The sequence below is a fragment of the Marmota flaviventris genome, chromosome 8, assembly GCF_047511675.1.
Source record: "Marmota flaviventris isolate mMarFla1 chromosome 8, mMarFla1.hap1, whole genome shotgun sequence".
Taxonomy (NCBI): Eukaryota; Metazoa; Chordata; class Mammalia; order Rodentia; family Sciuridae; genus Marmota; species Marmota flaviventris.
This window is the reverse complement of record NC_092505.1, coordinates 93816352-93834510: the sequence shown is the minus strand read 5'-3', so window position 1 is coordinate 93834510 and position 18159 is coordinate 93816352. Positions and strand designations below refer to the sequence as shown.

Below are 18159 nucleotides of genomic sequence, written 5' to 3'. Positions count from 1 at the left end.
TAAAATAAATTATGTAGATAACTTGCCAAACTGGTTAAAAAAAAGAAAATTATGTGGAATTAGGGTTAACTCTTTAAATAGTAGTATTATCCAGTGAAATCAGGTAAGCTCAAAGATTTCCCTTTGGGGAGTTTATAATTATAAATAGTTATAGGGTTATTTAGATTATCTTATATTGGATAAGTTATGGTAGTTTACATTTTTTTAAGGAACTGGTACATTTAATCTAAGTTGTTGTATTTTATAGGTAAAAATGCTTAGAGCATTCCCCTATCCTTTTAATGGCTGCAGAATTTTATTATTTATTAAAAAAATATTTTTAGTTGTAGATGGACACAATACTTTTATTTTGTTTAGTTTTTTTATGTGGTCCTGGGGATGGAACCCAGTGCCTCATGCATGCTAGGCAAGTGCTCTACCACTGAGCCACAACCTCAGCCCTCCATTTTATTACTGATATTGGTGATTTGTGTCTTCTTTTTCTTTATCAGTCTTGCCAGATGACTTAAACTTTGTTGATTTATTCAAAGCGTCAGCTTTTTGTTGCATCGATTTTTCTGTTTTCAATTTCATTGATTTCTAGTCTTTATTACAGATTTTTCTTTCTGCATGCTTTGTATTTATTTTCTTTTTCTGTTTCTAGGTTTTGGAGATAGGGCTTCAAATTAACTGATTTGAGATTTTTCTCTTATAATGCATACATTTGGTGATATAAAATTCTTAGTGATGTTGTCCCACACATTTTGATATGTTGTGTTCAGTGTATTTTTTTCCAATTTTCTTGAGTCTCTCTTTTGATCCATGAACTATTATTCAAGCCCTTGGAGAAGTTCCTGTTATTTTTCTGTTATTGACTTTTAAGTTTGTATTCATTGTGTTGAAGAATATGTTCTTTATGAGTTCAGTTTTGGAAAAAATCCTTAAGGTCATTTATGATTTAGGATATAGTCTATTTGTTACATGTTACATGGACATTTGAAAAGAATGTATATTCTGATGTTTGTGGATGAATTTTTCTATAAATGTTGGTTAGATGGTGTTGGCCGATGTTCCTGTTTGTGGTATAATTGAGTTATTCTGTTTCCTTGCTGATTTTATATTTTACATTTGTTCTATTAATTGTTCTATTAACATGTCTACAATCTCCAACTGTAATTGTGGACATGTCTATTATTCCCTTTAATCCTATCAACTTTTGCCTTATATATTTTCAAGCCCTATTGTTTGTGCACACACATTTAGAATTGCTATATCTTTTTTTTTTGGATTGATCCCTTTATTATTATAGAATATCCCTTCCTGTCTCTGGTAATTTTCTTTGTTTGGAGATCTACTTTGTCTAATATCAGTCATCACTTCTTTTCTTTTATTAATGTTTACATGGTCTATCTTTTTCTGTCCTTTGACTTCAAACTTGCCTGTGCTATTATATTTGAACTAAGTTTGTAGCTAACATGTAGTTGGGTCATATTTTGAAATCAACTGTGCCAATTTCTGCTTTTTAATTGCTGTGTTTAGGCCATTTAAATTTAATGTAATTATTGGTATGTTGGAGCTTAGTCTATATTTTATTTTTTGTCTTACTCATGAGTACTTATACATTTTTTAGAATTATACTTTGTGTATATCTTTTTGTATTGCTTTTTATGTAGTTGCTCCAGGTATTTATATATATATATATATATATATATATATATATATATATATATATATATATATATATATATAGTGTGTGTGTGTGTGTGTGTGTTCATTTGTGTGACTGAAGTTCAAAATCAATACTTTTCAAATGTCTCTTCATTCTTCCCAGTTTACAGTATTCTTATCATGTTTCCTGTATATACATTTAGAACCACATTATACAATGTTAGTATTTTTGCTTCATCATCAGATATCATGAAGAGCAAAAAGAAAGTTTATTATTTATACTCACAGTTTGCTTGTTGTATTCTTTCAGTCTTTTATTTTGAGATCTTTCTTTCATTGTCTCTTTTCCACTTAGAGAACTTACTTTAGTCATTATTTTTAGGGTAGCTCTGCTATTGACAAATTCTTTTAGGTTTTTTTTTTCTGAGAATGCCTTGATTTCTTTTTTATTCCTGAAAGATATATTCATTGGGTTTAACACTCTGTGTTAAAAATTATTTTCTTTTAATACTTGAAAAATATTGAGCCACTTGCTTTTGGCCTCCATATTTTCTTATGAAAAAGCCACTGTTATTTGAGTTGTTTTCCTTATTAGGTGGTACACATCTCTCTTTTGCTGCTTTCAAGAGTTTTTGTCTTTCGTTTCCAGAAGTTTGATTCTGATATGTTCTCTGTAAATTTCTTTTATGTGTAAATTTCTTTAGGTTTTGTCTTTTTTTAGAGTTAATTCAACCTCTTGAATCTATAGTTGTATGTCTTTTGGAAATTTGGAAAGTTCTCTTTGCTTCTCTAACTCCCAGGTCCCAGAGGTTGTGTTCAGTTTTCTCCTTGTCTATTTTTTCCTTATTGTTCATATTTGATAATATCCATTGTCCTATTCTCATTTCACTGATTTGTCCCTCTGTTCCCTTCATTCTGCTGTTGAGCCCACCCAATTTTGTTTAGTTATTTTTCAGTTCTAAAGTTTTGATTTGTTTCTAATTTATAGCTTCTACTTTTGATGAGATTTTATTTACTTGCTGAGACTATTTTTTCATTGAGGTATGTTTATGATTGGTTATTTTTGTGATGGTTGTTTTAAAATGTTTGTCAGATAATTCTAACATTTCTCATATTTCTGTCTTAGCATCTATTGATGGTCTTCTTTATTTGACTTGAGTCTTCCTAGTTCTTGTCTTGATGAGTGATCTCTGATTGAAATTTGGACATTTTGGGTATTTTGTTTTGAGATTCAAGATCACATTCAAACTTTATGGTTTAGTTGTATTTTTCTAATACTGATATGGCAGGGTTCTATCCAGCAGAAGTCAAAAGAAGCAAAAATATCATGAATTCCTTTTAATGCAGATGAGCCTCACTTCACCCTATCTCTGGCTAGGATCTCTCCAAAGTATGTGCATAGTTGTCTTTTCACCAGCCATCTCATGTTCCTCTAGTCTTTTTTCCAACAAAAAGCCATTTTAGTAGAGTACATGTAAGTTTCACACAGTTTTGATAATGCTAAGAGATATGGGTTTATTTGTGTTTAGAGAATTTGTGTGTCTTGTCTTCGTCTCCAAATGCATATTTTAAGAAAGTCATAGAAAGACAAATGACCCATACTTTCCCATATAATTGCATATAAAGTTACTTTTATTTTTGTCCTTCTCCAAAATAGGGAAGCTGTAATGAGTATATTGCAAATGACTGAATAAACTACAAGTCAATTGCTGTGAACTCCGTATTAATTCCACTTTCAATACAGAATGGAAGATGTCCTATGGTTCATTTAGCCACGAAGTGGTATAAGCTGTTGTTCTGTTATTTTCAAGAATTATGAAGAATTGCATAACTGTATAAAATATATGCAATAAAATGCTAGGCTACCAAGCGAAGAAGACACTTTTAGTAATTTAAAGGAAGCAACTTGTAGAATGAACTGCAAACTTCCTCTTCAGTCCAAAAATACAATCGAGATATATGTTCTTCTCCTATGTTCCCCAATCAATATTATACTCAACTTTTAAAAGATGCATTCTGAAAAACCTTTGCAAAGACAAAACACTTTCAGATTTGAAATAATATGAGCACTTCCCATTTCTGCTTAGTCACTTCCCTATATTAGCTTGTAAATGGGTCAGGCAGGCAAAGAACTTAGAAGGAAGTAAAGGATGCTTTGTTCCAATCCCAGCCTCAAGATCTTCTGTGTTGTGATGGTAAAACTTGGGGTGACGTTATGGTCCATGTGTACCATAGAACTGTGTTTTCCTTGGAAGCCTGAAGCACCCCAGAATGCTAATGCAGATATAACTCGCTGAAGAGTGACCTTCAGAGCAACAATAAGCTTTAGACAGGACGACAGCTTGGTAATTTGTTGAGTAACTGATTAGACTTCTAGCTGTTTTCTTGAAGTCCTGAAGTTGCAGGAAGAAGAAAAATGATGAATTGTCAAAGCAAAACTAAACATGATGTGTCTACTGAGGGAAGACATAAAATCAGTATGATTTAGGCAAGAGTTGTGGGTGCTGGGGTTCAGGTTTGGTCAGGCAGCTGCTACAAAGCAATGTGGGTAAGTGTCCAGATGGGCAGTAGGCTGTGCTCTAGAGAAGGATGGTGGATGCCTGCAATAGACTCTGATACTTCTATCCCACTCACTGCCACAAAGAAGACTCAAAGCCTGTCTCACTGGCTTCCTTACAGGTCTGCGCTTGGGTTAGTCAGTGTTCTTTGTGCCATTGACTTTTAGCAATTGCATTTGTTTAAATATAAATATTTCAGAGAGTGATTGGGAACAGGGCCTTTGATTCAAACTCTAGCACTACAAACTTGTGTTTGTTTCTTTGTTAATTTTACAAATCTCTTTTTCCTCCTCTTTCAAAGGAGAGATAACGATGTCTCTATGCTAGGGTTGTTGCAATCATTAAATGTGATAATGTGTTGAAGAGCTTGGCACATAAGGAGATCAATAATAATCACTGATAACATTCATCATCATCAATATTAACTTATTTATATGAAGTAAAATTTTCTATAGCTTGTTTCAATTGTTATAGTTACTCAGAAACAAGCTTCAGACAGGAAGATAGCTTGATAATTTGTTGAGTAGCAAAATATTTTATTAGGTCCATGTGCATGATATCAAATTAGCTCTGTCTGCACTTTGATAAACTCCTATTTAAAAATGGCTAAGCTCCTGGTACATGCTCCCTAGATGAGAGCCGTGTTAGGATTTGACTCTTGCACAGAAATACTTCTTCCACTATAGAAATTTCCTGCCAAATCATCAAAGTTTTGAAAGATAGTAGTTCAGTAAACAAAGGATATAAAAGAGGTGTGCTTAGTTTTGGAGGCAAGGCCAAGTACAGGTGGGAAATGGGTGATTGGCAGATGTAGCTGCTGAAAATGTTTAATGAATACTACAGTTTGGGTCTTGATTATCTCCCCAAAGGCCTAATGTGTTGAAGCCTTAGTTACCAGTCTGTGGTACCATTGGGAGGTGACAGAACTTTAAGTAGGGGCCTTGTGAAAGGAAGTTAGATATTGGGAGCACACCCTTGGAAGGGACACTGGGACTTCAGCCTCTTCCTTTGCTTTCCAGAAGCTATGAGATGAGTAACACGGGCCTTCTCTGCTGTGCGCTCCTACCAAGATAAACTGTGCTACCACAGGCTCAAAGCAAGAGGGCCAAGCCACCAGGGACTAAAAGTTGTCAAACTAAGCCAAAATAAATGTTTTCCCTTATTGATTACCTCAAGTATTTTGTCACAATGTTGGAAAGCTGACTGATACAACAAATGTACTCCATACTTTCCCCTTCTGGTCAAGGGACAGGGAGATAGGCATAAGTGGTAACTGCAACTCATCTTCTAGATTTGCAGCATTTCACTGTGGTAGGGAGTTGGATGGAACTCAGGCTTTTGACTTTCTCTACTCCTCAGGCTACAGTTGGCTTTGCTGTGTGTAACACTGAAGGATGGGATCCTCCTCTTCAGGTCTGCGTGCCCCAAGGCTCAATCATTACATTCTGCCAGAGATTTTTGAAGGCTTCTCCACTAGAGGGGGCTGTCCTGGATATCCATTGGCACAGACTCAATTTATCCTGAGAATTGTGATGATTTATCCCAGGAGACTAGCATCGTTCAGCTCTTTGGGCCTTGTCTCCCTTCCTGCCTGCCTGCAGTTTTTCCTCCCTCCTCAGCATGGTCAGCAATATGAGCACTTAGGCTTCCCTACTTGAGCTGCGTTATGCCATGGACAGAACTGCTTAGCGGTGCTCAGAGCACACACTGTAAAGGAATTTGGGGATATGCTAATGAGGAAGCCCATAACCAGAAGCTGGAAGATTCACAATCAAATTGCAATAAATCTGCGGAGACTCCTTAAAGAACAAGACACACAGGAAAAGCCTGATTGCCGGAAAAACTGCTTTGCAAATGAATGGTACGACTGCTGAATCTCTGAAAAGGCAGCAGTACTCTCAGAAGGACTAACCCAACCACATATTTGTCAGCCCAAATGACTGGCCGGTGAATGATAGTGCCGTGTGTGCAGTCTCTCTCTGAAGAGTTTCTGGAAGGGTTCAGGTTTGAATGCGGATGGGGAAAGTAAATAAAATGTTCCTATTTGCTTTCATCTCTTCTTCCTCAACCTGACTGCCCCTGCACCATTCCCCAAATTTGTATCCTCCCCTGTTTGTTTGCCTGTGTCAAAAGTCCTGAGTGGAGCAAAGTTGCTAAGTGACATATGACTCGAAAAAACCAAATTAGTGTATCAGTGAATGTCATTTCTGTATGATGACAATGCATATGATTTATAAGTTAAAGATGTGAGATTAAAAGGAACACAAAAAGGTAAATAATTTTGAATGCATTCACATGGATGATTTAAAGATACCCACTTACACCGTGTCAGTAGGATTCATTGATGTATGTCATAATCCTAGGTGAAATTTCAAAGTAGCATTTCTCTTCATGAAAACTCACAGGCTCCGTGATTATATTGCAGAGCATTTCTCTCATTACTTTTAAAATAACAAAGTTTATTTTTCCTCATTTAGTCTCAAATCAGTGATCCAGAGGCATAGTAGTACAAGACAATATGTTTTACCAGGTTAAATGCTGATCTTCTCAGTGAGACACTTGAGCTTTGTAAATGAAGAACAAGGAACTTTTCCTTTTGATTGCAGAGAGTTGCTTACTGTTTGATTCTTGGTGGGGAGAAAGAGGAGTGTTCCAACTTAACAGCTGGAAGGAGGATGCTTTTTCGAGACCCCCCGCCCCCCCTTTCTATTTATCTTCAGACCTAGTTCCTAAGACTTGAAAGGGTATCAGGATTCAATGGTGAGTAACACAAAATTGTTGAATCTGAAAGTGGAACAGGTATCAACACATTACATTTCTCAGGAGGCTGTGGCTTGCTTGAGGGCGCCTGAGTGGGAGCTGAATTAAAGGTCAAGGATTTGCAGATTTAAGCTTGGTATTCTTTCTGGCTATAAATGCAAAATAAAGGAACAGAGAAGCAGGATCCTACACAAGTGGGTTATAAGGATAAACTAAACCAAAAATTCCTTGGTGACTTCTTTGTCTTGGATTGAAAAACTTTACTTTGAGAATTGATTATAAAGTGGGTTAGTTCATGGCCAAACTTCACTTTGGCTGGAGGTCACTTTAATTTGCCACTTGGACTCATACTAGAATGTTCAGCCATCATACAGTGCTTGTCACTCAATTTTTCAGGCAGCACAAATCTTGGGCTTCTATCAAAGAAAGATTATGCTTCAAAATCACATCAAGTCTTGGCTCTGAGAGTTACTGGCTGTGTGACTTTAGGCAAACTGCTAAACTTCTCTGTTTAATACATTTATAATTTTAGTGAATCTATAAAATGTGTAGTGAAAAGGAGACTGTTGTTATATATTAAGAGTTCAGTAAATATTAACTCTTATTGTTCAATTTTGGTGGTCTGGCTTTCAACGGATCCATTCATTCAGAGCTGATAAAGGGCTTGAGAATCTTCTAGTCCAATACTCTTATTTTACAGATAAGAAAACTGAGGCCCAGAGGAAGGAAGTGACATCTGACCTGATTTATTATAGACCTAATTTGTCTACTAATTTCTGGTTCAGAGTGTTATTTGTTTGTTTTACAGTTTTAGCCTCTTTCACTAAATAAGCTTTTGCTGTTGTTCTGAATAGAAGACGGAATCTGACCACTTCTCACCTGCAGGGCCACCAGCAGGGTTTAAGGTTCAAGCCACCCTGAGCACTCCCCCGGATCACTGCAATAACATACTTACTAGTGTCCCTGCTTTTACCCTTGCCCCATTCAATCGATTTCTAACTCTCCACTTGGCATCTTAGAGTGCTGAGGTTTTTGTTTGTTTTTGCAAAGTATTGTGTCCTCTCTCATGTCACCATATTCCTCTTTCATTGCTCTCCAGTCACCCTGCCCTCTTTGCTGTTCCTTGTACATGTCCAGCATACTCAACCAGGGGTTTGCGTATGTTCTTTCCTCTTTTGGAATGATCTCCCCCAGATATTTGCATGATTTTCTCCCCCACTTGGGCCTTTTCATTTTCCTATTATGCTTCCTCCCCCCATGGAATTTATTACTTTATCACATATTCTCTATTTCTCTTAGGTCCTGTATTGCCTACTTCAATAGGAAACAAACACTGCAATGGCACTGCTGTTACATGGCTGCATGTCCAATGTCTAGGACAGAGTCTGATGCAGGAGAGAAGCCCAGTAAATTTTGGGTGAACCCATGAAGGAGCAGTGTGGGATCTGTGGGATGCAAAAGGGTGTGCTTCCTAGGGACTTTTGTTATAGACTCAAACAATGAAAAGTATGATACATTTAATTAAATATGCTATGACATGGGATTTTTCTGACATAAGAAAATGAACCTATGTACCTTCCTCCCCTTTTTTAAAAAAATATATTTTTAGTTGTAGTTGGACACAATATCTTTATTTATTTTTACATGGTGCTGACGATGGAACTCAGTGCCTCACAGATTCGAGGCGGGCGCTCTACCAATGAGCTCCAGCTCCAGCCCCTTTCTTCATTTTTTTAATACAACTTACCTAATTTTGTGTCTATGTAGCTAAACCAACATAAATTATCTATCTTGAGTTATTTAGTACAAATGGAATACTTTGCAAAGCCAAACCAAACCAAACCAAAACAATCATTCTGATGAATCAGGGGGAAAAATGACAGTTTTCATTCCCTCTCTTTTTGGGTTCTTAGAGAAACTTCAAAGAAAACAAACAAACAAAAAAATGTAGACAGGAGGTCAGCTCTCATGAATCAGATTTCATCTTGATAGGTTTTTTATAGACCTATAACAAAGTGGAGCCCAGAAAATTGTGTTAGGTAATGGAGATTCTGACAGACCCTTTAACTATGTGGAACTAGGAGCTTCTGCTATAATTCTGCTGCTTCCGATGAAAATTTCAAGTGTTTTCATTAGGTACAACAGCTGTTTCTATTACAGATAACAGATCTCAGAGGTGGTGATGTTGATATCAACTTCTAGTGAGATCAGAACACAGTGTAGCTTGTACAATTAGGTTTTTTTTTTAATTATTTTTTTCCTGCACACGCAAATTAACTCTGTAGCAGTAAAAGGAAATTACTTACTTGCTACCGGAATTGTCTGAAAGTGATACGATCATCCTTTGTGGAGTCACATTAACCAAATTAAAAGCCCTTGGGAAAAATTTGGCACCCTGTTCCTTCCCATTCACATCTTCCTAAAGACCTCTCAGGAGCTTCCATTTAGAAAGCTATGATCATTACCAGGTCTTTTAATTTGGAAAGATTGGCTGCTCACCAGTGAGTCTTTCTAGACTCCCAGTGGTTGGGTGCAGTGGCTGTGTTGTGTCACAATCTTCGAGGCCTGGGATGCCTTGACTTTACCATCTTCCCAACTTCTACTTGCTTGAAGGTATTTTTCCAGCTGGGGTCACAGAGTCATTCTGCTACTCTACATTGTCTTGAAGATGGTCGCCATTATTTCATTCTCTCACTGAATGTGCATGTCACCTTTTCATTGATTTATTCCCCAGCTGTTTGAATCCAGGCTGGTCTGTGACTGCTTTGACCAATAGAATATGGTGGAGTTGCTCTGCCAGTTCTGGGACTAGCCTTTAAGAGGACTGATAGTTTTTACTTCCTATCTCTGGAAATTGTTCCTTTTGGAACCCAGCTGCAATGCTGTTTAAAGCCTAATTCATGTGGAGAGATCAAACTTAGGCATTCCAGTCAGTTGCCTCAGCTGATAAGGGCTAAGTGTCAGCTATGTGAGAGCCATTTTGGAGCGCAGACCATTCCTACCTTCACAGGACTCTAACCCATGCACAGAAGGCACTAGATTGAACTGTCAGAGAGTAATTGCAAGAGCTACCTAGTGGTATTGTCAACATAGAGGTCTGATAATATCAAGTTGTTGGAAAAGTTTATTTCGGGCTCATGATTTCAGAGGTCTCAGTTCATAGATGGCTGGCTTCATTGCTTGGAGCCCAAGGTAAGGCATAATAGCATGGGGGAAGAGTCCAGCAGAGGAAAGCTGCTCAGCTCAAGAACAATCAAGAAGCAGAGAGAGAGGAGAGACCACAGGGAAGATGTGTCCTTTCAGGGTATGTTCCCTTGCTTCCTCCTCCAGCCAGACCCTACCTACTTATGGTTAGCAATACAGACCATTCATGCGATGATGGACTGATTATCAAGTTACAGCTCTCACAATCTAATCATTTCACCTCCAAACATTCTTGCATTAATATAGGAGCTTTTGGGGGACACCTCTTCTCCAAATGGTAACAGGGTGGTTTGTTAAGCAGTAATAGATAACTAAATTAGGGACAAAATGAGAAACCACAGGCTAAGCATTCCTATGAACAAGGGTATCAAAAACGCTAGCTTAGAGTGAACTGGAATAAGTAGTTGTCTGCAGGATACAGATAGATGTTGGACTCTTCCACCTTTGCGGCTGGTCTCTGCAATTTAATAATTGGACTGTTGCCCTATCATCTCTTGGATTTGTAAATGTAAATATTAACTTACTAGTGCAAATATTTCTGGGAAGGATAATGCTCTAAATCAGAGTATAGCTAAGTTATTCTGTATAGGGCCAGATAGTAAATATGTCAGACTTTGTGATCTGTAACAGTGGTTGTGGCAACTATTCAACTTAGCTAAGTTAATGTAGACGATATGTAAGTGATTGGCATGGCTGTATGCAATAAACTTTACTGACAAAAGTAGGTCGTGTGTTAGATTTGACTTGCAGAGTGTTGTTTACTGACCCCATTTTATTTCATTTAAGAATAATTTTTAAGTTAACATGTTTTTGATAAAGAATATTCTCAAAGAAATATTATATTATCAAAATATATTTGGATAAGGAATGTTGATTTTTAATTTTCCCATATTCTTTATTGGTATATACAATACACAATAGTGGAATTCATGGATACATATTAATACATGTACATTATATAACAATATAATTTGGTCAATGTCATTCCCCAGCATTTTCCCATTTCCTCCTTTTCCTCCTCTGGTCACTTTCCTCTACTGCTCTCCTTTTCATTTTTATGAGCTACCCAGATACCCACCTCTTTCTCTTCCTTTTCTTCTCTAGCTTCTACATATGAAAGAAAACATTCAACCCTTAATTTTATGAGTTTGGCTTATTTTGCTTAACATAATGCTCTCAAGTTCCATTTATTTTCCTGCAAATGACATAATTTTATTTTTTTTATGGCTGAATAAAACTCCATTTGTGTGTGTGTGTGTGTGTGTGTGTGTGTACATATTTTCTTTATCCACTAGGTTGATTCCATAATTTGGCTATTGTGAATTGTGTTGCTATAAACATGGTCATACATGTATCACTATAGTATGATGACTTTAATTCTTTAGGATAGATACTGAGGAGTGGTATAGCTGGGTCCTGTGGTGGTTCCATGCCTAGTCTTTGAGGAGCCTCCATATTGATTTCCATAGTGGTTATAGTAATTTACAGTTCCACCAAGAGTATAAAAGTGTTCCTTTCCAGCATTTATTATGGTTTGTATTCTTGATTACTGCCATTTCTGACTGATATGAAATGAAATCTCAGTGTAGTTTTGACTTGTATTTACCTAATAGCTAAAGATGTTGAACTTTTAAAATATATTTGTTGGCTGTTTGTATTTCTTATTTTGAAAGGTGTCTGCTTAGTTCATTTGCCCATTTATTGATTGGGTTGTTTTTTTTTTTTTGGTGTTTTTTTTTTTTGAGTTCTTTGAATATTCTGATATTTATTCTCTGTCAGAAGATAATATGGTTTACATATTAGTTGTCCCCTGAAAGCTCTTATATAAAGCTCATGAAAGAAGGTTTAGAGGTGAAATCATTGGGTTATGAGAGCCTTAATTCAATCAGTGTTTTAATTTCCTGATAAGGATTAACTTGAGTGATGACTGTAGGCAGGTAGGGTATGGCTGGAGGAGGTGGGTCATTGGGGTGTGCCTTTGGGTAAATATATTTTTTGAGCTGAGCTTAGTTAGTGTCTGTCTGCTTCTTGGGGTGATGTCTTGAGCTTCTTTCCTCTACTCCACTTTCCTGCCATGATGTACTGCCTCACCTCAAGCCCTAAGGAATGGAGCCAGTTGTCTATGGACTGAGACCTCTGAACCATGAGCCCTGAAGTAAACTTTTGCTCCTCTAGTTGTTTTTGTCAGGTGTGTTGGTTACAGCAGTGAAAAAGCTGAGCAAAACAGAAGAGTAGTTAGCGAAGATTTTCTTGCATTCTGTAGGTTCTCCACATTCTTTTTTTTTTTTTAAAATATATTTTTAGTTGTATGTGGACACAATGCCTTTATTTTTATTTATTTATTTTTGTGTGGTGTTGAGGATGAACCCAGTGCCTCACCCGCACTAGGTGAGCACTCTACCACTGAGCCACAACCCCAGCCCCTCTCCACATTCTCAATTGTTTTCTTTGTTGTAAATAAGCTTTTAAATTTAATGCTATCCCCTCTATTAATCCTTGACACTATTTCCTGAGCTTTAGGAGTCTTGTTCAAGAAATCTTTGCCCTGTCTGTATGTTGGAATGTTAACCCTACATTTTTTTTTTTTTAATAGGAGTGGCACAGTTTCCAGTCTAATTCCTAGGTCTTGGGTCCATTTGAATTGATTTTTGTGTAGTATGAGGAACAGGGGTCTAGTTTCTGACCCTATTTTAAACATTGTTTTTATGGTTCACAGAAACATTTGCTTACATTGCTTGACAACCCAGTCTTTAGCACTGGGTTTGTTTGACCTCTCGCTTAATCCCTTTTACTAGCCCTTCTTAGTTCCCTTTGTAGGTTTCTCTTCCTATATTTGCAATGTGCTCTTCAAAGCTTTCCTTTCTTTACTTTGTACACTCTTTCTCAGTAATATCACCCACTCAAATGATTTCACTTAATACAATTGGCCAATGACTAAGAAATCTCTGTCTCTATTCAGTCTTTTTTTTTTCTTCCAGTTTTTTCTTTTACTCTTTTTATCTAGAACTCTAGGCTTCTGTACATTCCCTTGGGTATCTTGCCAGCACCTCAGTTTCAATAGACTTTTGTGCCTATTACTACCCTGAGTCTCTCAACTCTGAATCCACCCTTCTGTGGTCTGCACCGTGATGCTGGAACTCTGCAAACCCCATTTTTGCTTTGCTAACTCTTTGTTCCAACAATTGTGGGCACTAGAGGAGGAATAAAGTACTTTCCCATTTATTGATTAGATTATTTATTTATTTATTTTTGGTGCTTATCTTGTTGAGCTCTTTATATACCCTAGAGATTAGTGCTATATCTGATATGTGAGGGGTAAAAATTTGCTCCCAGGATGTAGGCTCCCTGTTCACATCACAGATTATTTCTTTTGCTGAGAAAAAACTTTTTAGTTTGAATCCGTCCCATTTGTTGATCCTTGGTTTTAATTCTTGTGCTTTAGGCGTCTAATTAAGGAAGTTGGGGCCTAGCCCCACGTGATGAAGATTAGGGCCTACTTTTTCTTCTATTAGACACAGAGTCTCTGGTTTAATTCTTAGATCCTTGATCCATTTTGAGTTAACTTTTGTGCATGGTAAGAGATAGGGATTCAATTTCATTTTGTTGAATATGGATTTCCAGTTTTCCCAGCACCATTTGTTGAAGATGCTATCTTTTCTCCAGTGCATGCTTTTGGCACCTTTGTTTAGTATAAAATAGTTGTAATTTTGTGGGTTAGTCTCTGTGTCCTCTATTCTGTACCATTGGTTTACCAGCCTGTTTTGGTGCCAATACTATGCTGTTTTTGTTCCTATTGCTCTGTAGTACAGTTTAAGGGCTGGTGTAGTGATACTACCTGTTTCACTGAACAGACACTTCTCAGAGAGGATATACAATCAACAACAAATGTATGAAAAAATTCTCATCCTCTCTAGCAACCAGAGAAATGCAAATCAAAACTACTCTAAGATACCATCTTACTCCAGTCAGAATGACAGCTATTTGAAGACAAACACCAACAAGTGTTGGCAAGAATGTGGGGAAAAAGGTACACTCATACATTGCTGGTGGGACTGCAAATTGGTGTAGCCAATTTGGAAGGCAGTATGGAGATTCCTCGGAAATCTGGGAATGGAACCACCATTTGACCCAGCTATTCCTCTTCTCGGACTATACCCAGAGGACCTAAAATCAGCATACTACAGAGACACAGACACATCAATGTTTATAGCAGCACAATTCACAATAGCTAAACTGTGGAGCCAATCTAGATGTCCTTCAGCGGATGAATGGATAAAAAATGTGGCATTTATACACAATGGAATATTAATAAAATAATAAATAAATTAATAAAATTATGGCATTTTCAGGTAAATGGATGGCATTAGAGAAGATTATGCTAAGTGAAATTAGCCAATCCCCAAAAAACAAATGCTGAATGTTTTTCTGATATAAGTGGGGTGACTCAAAGTGGGATAGGGAGGGAAAGCATGAGGGGAAGATTATTTCTAGATAGGGAAGAGGGGTGGGAGGGAGAGGGAGAGGGAAGGGGAATAGCAAGGATGGTGGAATGTGAGGGTCATCATTATACAAAATATATGTATGAAGATTTGAATTTGGTGTCCACATACCTTATATACAGAGATAAGAAAAACTGTGGTATATATGTGTATTAGGAATTGTAATGCAAAAAAAAAAGAGTACATGTATAATGGCATAATTTGGCATGAACATACTTTATATATAGAGTTACAAAAATTGCGCTGTGTATGGGTAATAATGAGTGTAATGCATTCCACTATTGTCATGTATTTAAAAAATAAATTAAAAAAAGGACTTTCCCCTCTCCTCTGCTTCTTGTTTACTTTTGTCTGCTTGGGGGTTCCTGTAAGCATCTCTTGACCAAACCTTCAATCCAGAAATACACATTATTTTCTGGAGTAGCAGGGGAATGTAGTTTTCCCTGAAGTGGCAGAATTACCCCCATTACCACTTCCCTCCCTGTCACTCTCCACAGTTAGACTTTCTGGGAGGTCTGGGTTCCAGCTGGTCAGGACCTCTCCTTTGAGCTGAGTGACACCAGGAGGAGCTGAGCAGGGTCTTCTAATAGAGGTCTGAGTTTTGGCTCAGTAGGATCCCTGTTCCAAATTTCTAAGTTGTAGTCATTCCAATCCCTTCCCTGGTTCCCTAGCCCTGAGGGATGGTGGTTGCTTTCTTTAATTGCTTCCTCTATGAAAACTTACTATTCTACTTTGCTTTTTCAGTTACCTAATTAATAGTTTCATAGTTAGTTAACCATTCTTCGTATTAAATTATTCAAATATTTAGTATGGTTTCTGTCTCCTGACTGGACTCTAAAGGAATTTATATTCTCAGCCAAAAGCTGTACCCAAGACAATTTCCTTCCTTAGTAAATGGCATTAACAAACCTTATCCCCGGCCTAATCGCTAGGCATCCTTCTTAACCTTGGGTATTCTCTCAATTCCAGCATCCCAACAGTGAACAAGGCCTACAGCTTTGGCTTCCTGAATATTTTTTGTTCGTCTGCTTCTCTCCTCTTCGCCCACTGCCTTCAACTAAGCCACCACCAAACCTCCCCTGGATGACCCTCATCTCTAATAACTCTCCTCCACACATTTCTGGAGCCCCTCAAACTATTCTTACCACGGCTCTACAGTTGTCCTCAATCCATTTTCTAGATAAATATACTTGGAAACATTCCGCATCCTTAGCTCAATTTATAAGACCTGTGACGTGACTTTGGTTGCCACTGTGCTTCTTTTTGAAATATCTTCTTTACTTTAGTCTTTTGTCAGCTTTGTGACATGCCACACTTTCTTTGTGCTCTTGGAGCAAGCTGCTCCCTCTGGAAATCCCACCCTTCACCTGGATGACTATGAGACATCCTTGAAATATTGTATACACATCACATTCTTGGAGATGGATTTTTCTGATCTCCCAGGTCAGGCTGTTCTCCTGCTATCTGTTGCCACAGGTCCCTGAATATCTCCTTTTTCCTGTAATACTCAATAAACATATAAGTAGCTGTCTAGATGGCATGGCCCATCCTATGGGTAGGGGCCATGTCTGTTTTTCTTAGCTCAATATCCCTAATACCTAGGGTGCTTTCCAGCACAGTAGATAGGCAACACATATTTGCTCAGTTCTGTTGATTTATGTTTTATATGTATCTTAGCACAAATAAGTTGATTTCAGGAGACATGTACTTCCTTAGATGTACCAGAGTCCCTCAGGGATGTTGGTTACCTCTTCAATGAAGGCTTCTTTGTTCTGCTCTTTCCACATCTCTTGACACCAGTCTCCCTTTTTGGGTTCTGACAGCGATGGGAGGAGACTGGGGAGCAAACTGTCAGAAGTTACTACCTGGAGCTGGACTGGAGACCCAACACTACAGACGCTTACAGTTTTCTCTGTGCTCCTTTAGTGTCACACAACTCTCCCAAGTACTGGGACCAGGTGCAACTCTGCTTGTTGCATTTGAGCTCCAGTGGCCAAGGAAGGAATGTTCCTCCACTTCTAACCACCAACATGTTACTCACCATTCTAGGAAATGTAGCCATTCTTTCTTAAAAAAAAATGTTTAGTTGTAGATGAACTCATTACCTTTATTTTATTTACTTACGTGGTGCTAAGGATCGAACCCAGTGCCTTATACTACCACTGGGTAATGTGCTCTACCACTGAGCTATAACCCCAGCCCTGCCATTATTTCTCAAGTGACAGAAACTGGGGAAAACAGTTGGGGAATGGACTCAAATACTGATGAAAAGGCTTTAAAGATTTCTCATAGCCAATATTGGAGAAGCAGACACTTTCAAACAATATGAAAATGAGCAGAATCACGAAAACATATGACCAGTCTGTTGGAAAGGAAGCTGACCCGAGGGAACAGATTAAATAAATCCATATTTGATTTTGGTTTTGTCTCAGGGAGAGAGCTGCATTTACTTAAAGAAGAAAACAGAATATAAACTAAAGAACTTTCCTTTTTCCTTTCTTTTTATCTTCTAAACAGATTTGACCCAAGATGGACATTTTCCTTGAGAATAATATATCTTTTTCCTTCAGCTCAAAGTTTTACCTTTTGGATTGTATTCCACACACGTTCTTTATCGCTTCTTCTTCCTTCAAGGGTGTCCATGGCATCTGCCATTAGCGACTGCAGCTGTGGCACCAAGATAAAAATTATCAGTGTGGAATTCACACAGAAATAACTTCTCTAAATACACAGATTAAAACCTAATTAAAAAATCATTTGTACGCTGATGATTTTATTACTCATCTTTCCCACAATGAACACTGCCACCTCATCTTTGCTTTAGTCATTACTGAGTATTATTGCAGACATAAAATATTGAAACAATGGAAAGATTCTTCTTGAAAATTTGTAGAAAACGTATAGGTTTTAATGTAGTAAATGTTGATGTTTTGTTAAAAACAGATTTGGGTTGTAAAGAATGAAGGCAGTAGTTAATTCTCCCAGGAAATGGCATGTAGTACATGAATGCATTTGAGTGTTTTCTCCTGAGGCTAATGTATCATAATTCTAGGCATCACGCAAAAGCTCACCAGAGGACAATACTAAGATTGTGCTGTTTTATTGCCTCTTAAAGAATCTAGCTCATTTAGGTTCTTTCACTGTTCTTTTCTTTGTTAAAATTTTGAAATAACCAAGTCTTTTTTCTTTCTTTCTTTTTTTTTAGATGCCAAAGGCAAGTTTTAAACATGTTACACTTTGCCCAGAAGAGGTACCTGGAATATTCCAGTTGCAAACAATCCTGTACACATGATGTGTATGTGGCTGCAAAATTAAAGCTTCATCAAGCCTTGTGATATTCATAGTTTAAAAAAAATTCTCTAACAAAAGAACAGATATCGGTTCAGTTCACTGTGGCCTCACACGGTATGAACCCTTCGATAATCTCTCTGCGCTTTGGATATTGCAAAGCTTGCGTAGGAGGGCAGAGTTGAGTCATTCAAATATCTTCT

The 18159-nt window shown here is 37.4% G+C and overlaps 1 protein-coding gene across 1 annotated transcript in view; it reads right to left on the bottom strand.

Annotated features, from left to right (window-relative positions):
* Nucleotides 1-18159, bottom strand: part of Spata16 (spermatogenesis associated 16) — a 277049-nt gene that overhangs the window by 8362 nt on the left and 250528 nt on the right. The window contains exon 11 of the mRNA XM_071614922.1: nt 17252-17335. Coding sequence (XP_071471023.1) covers nt 17252-17335 — 84 coding nt within the window. The remainder of the gene's footprint in view (nt 1-17251; nt 17336-18159) is intronic.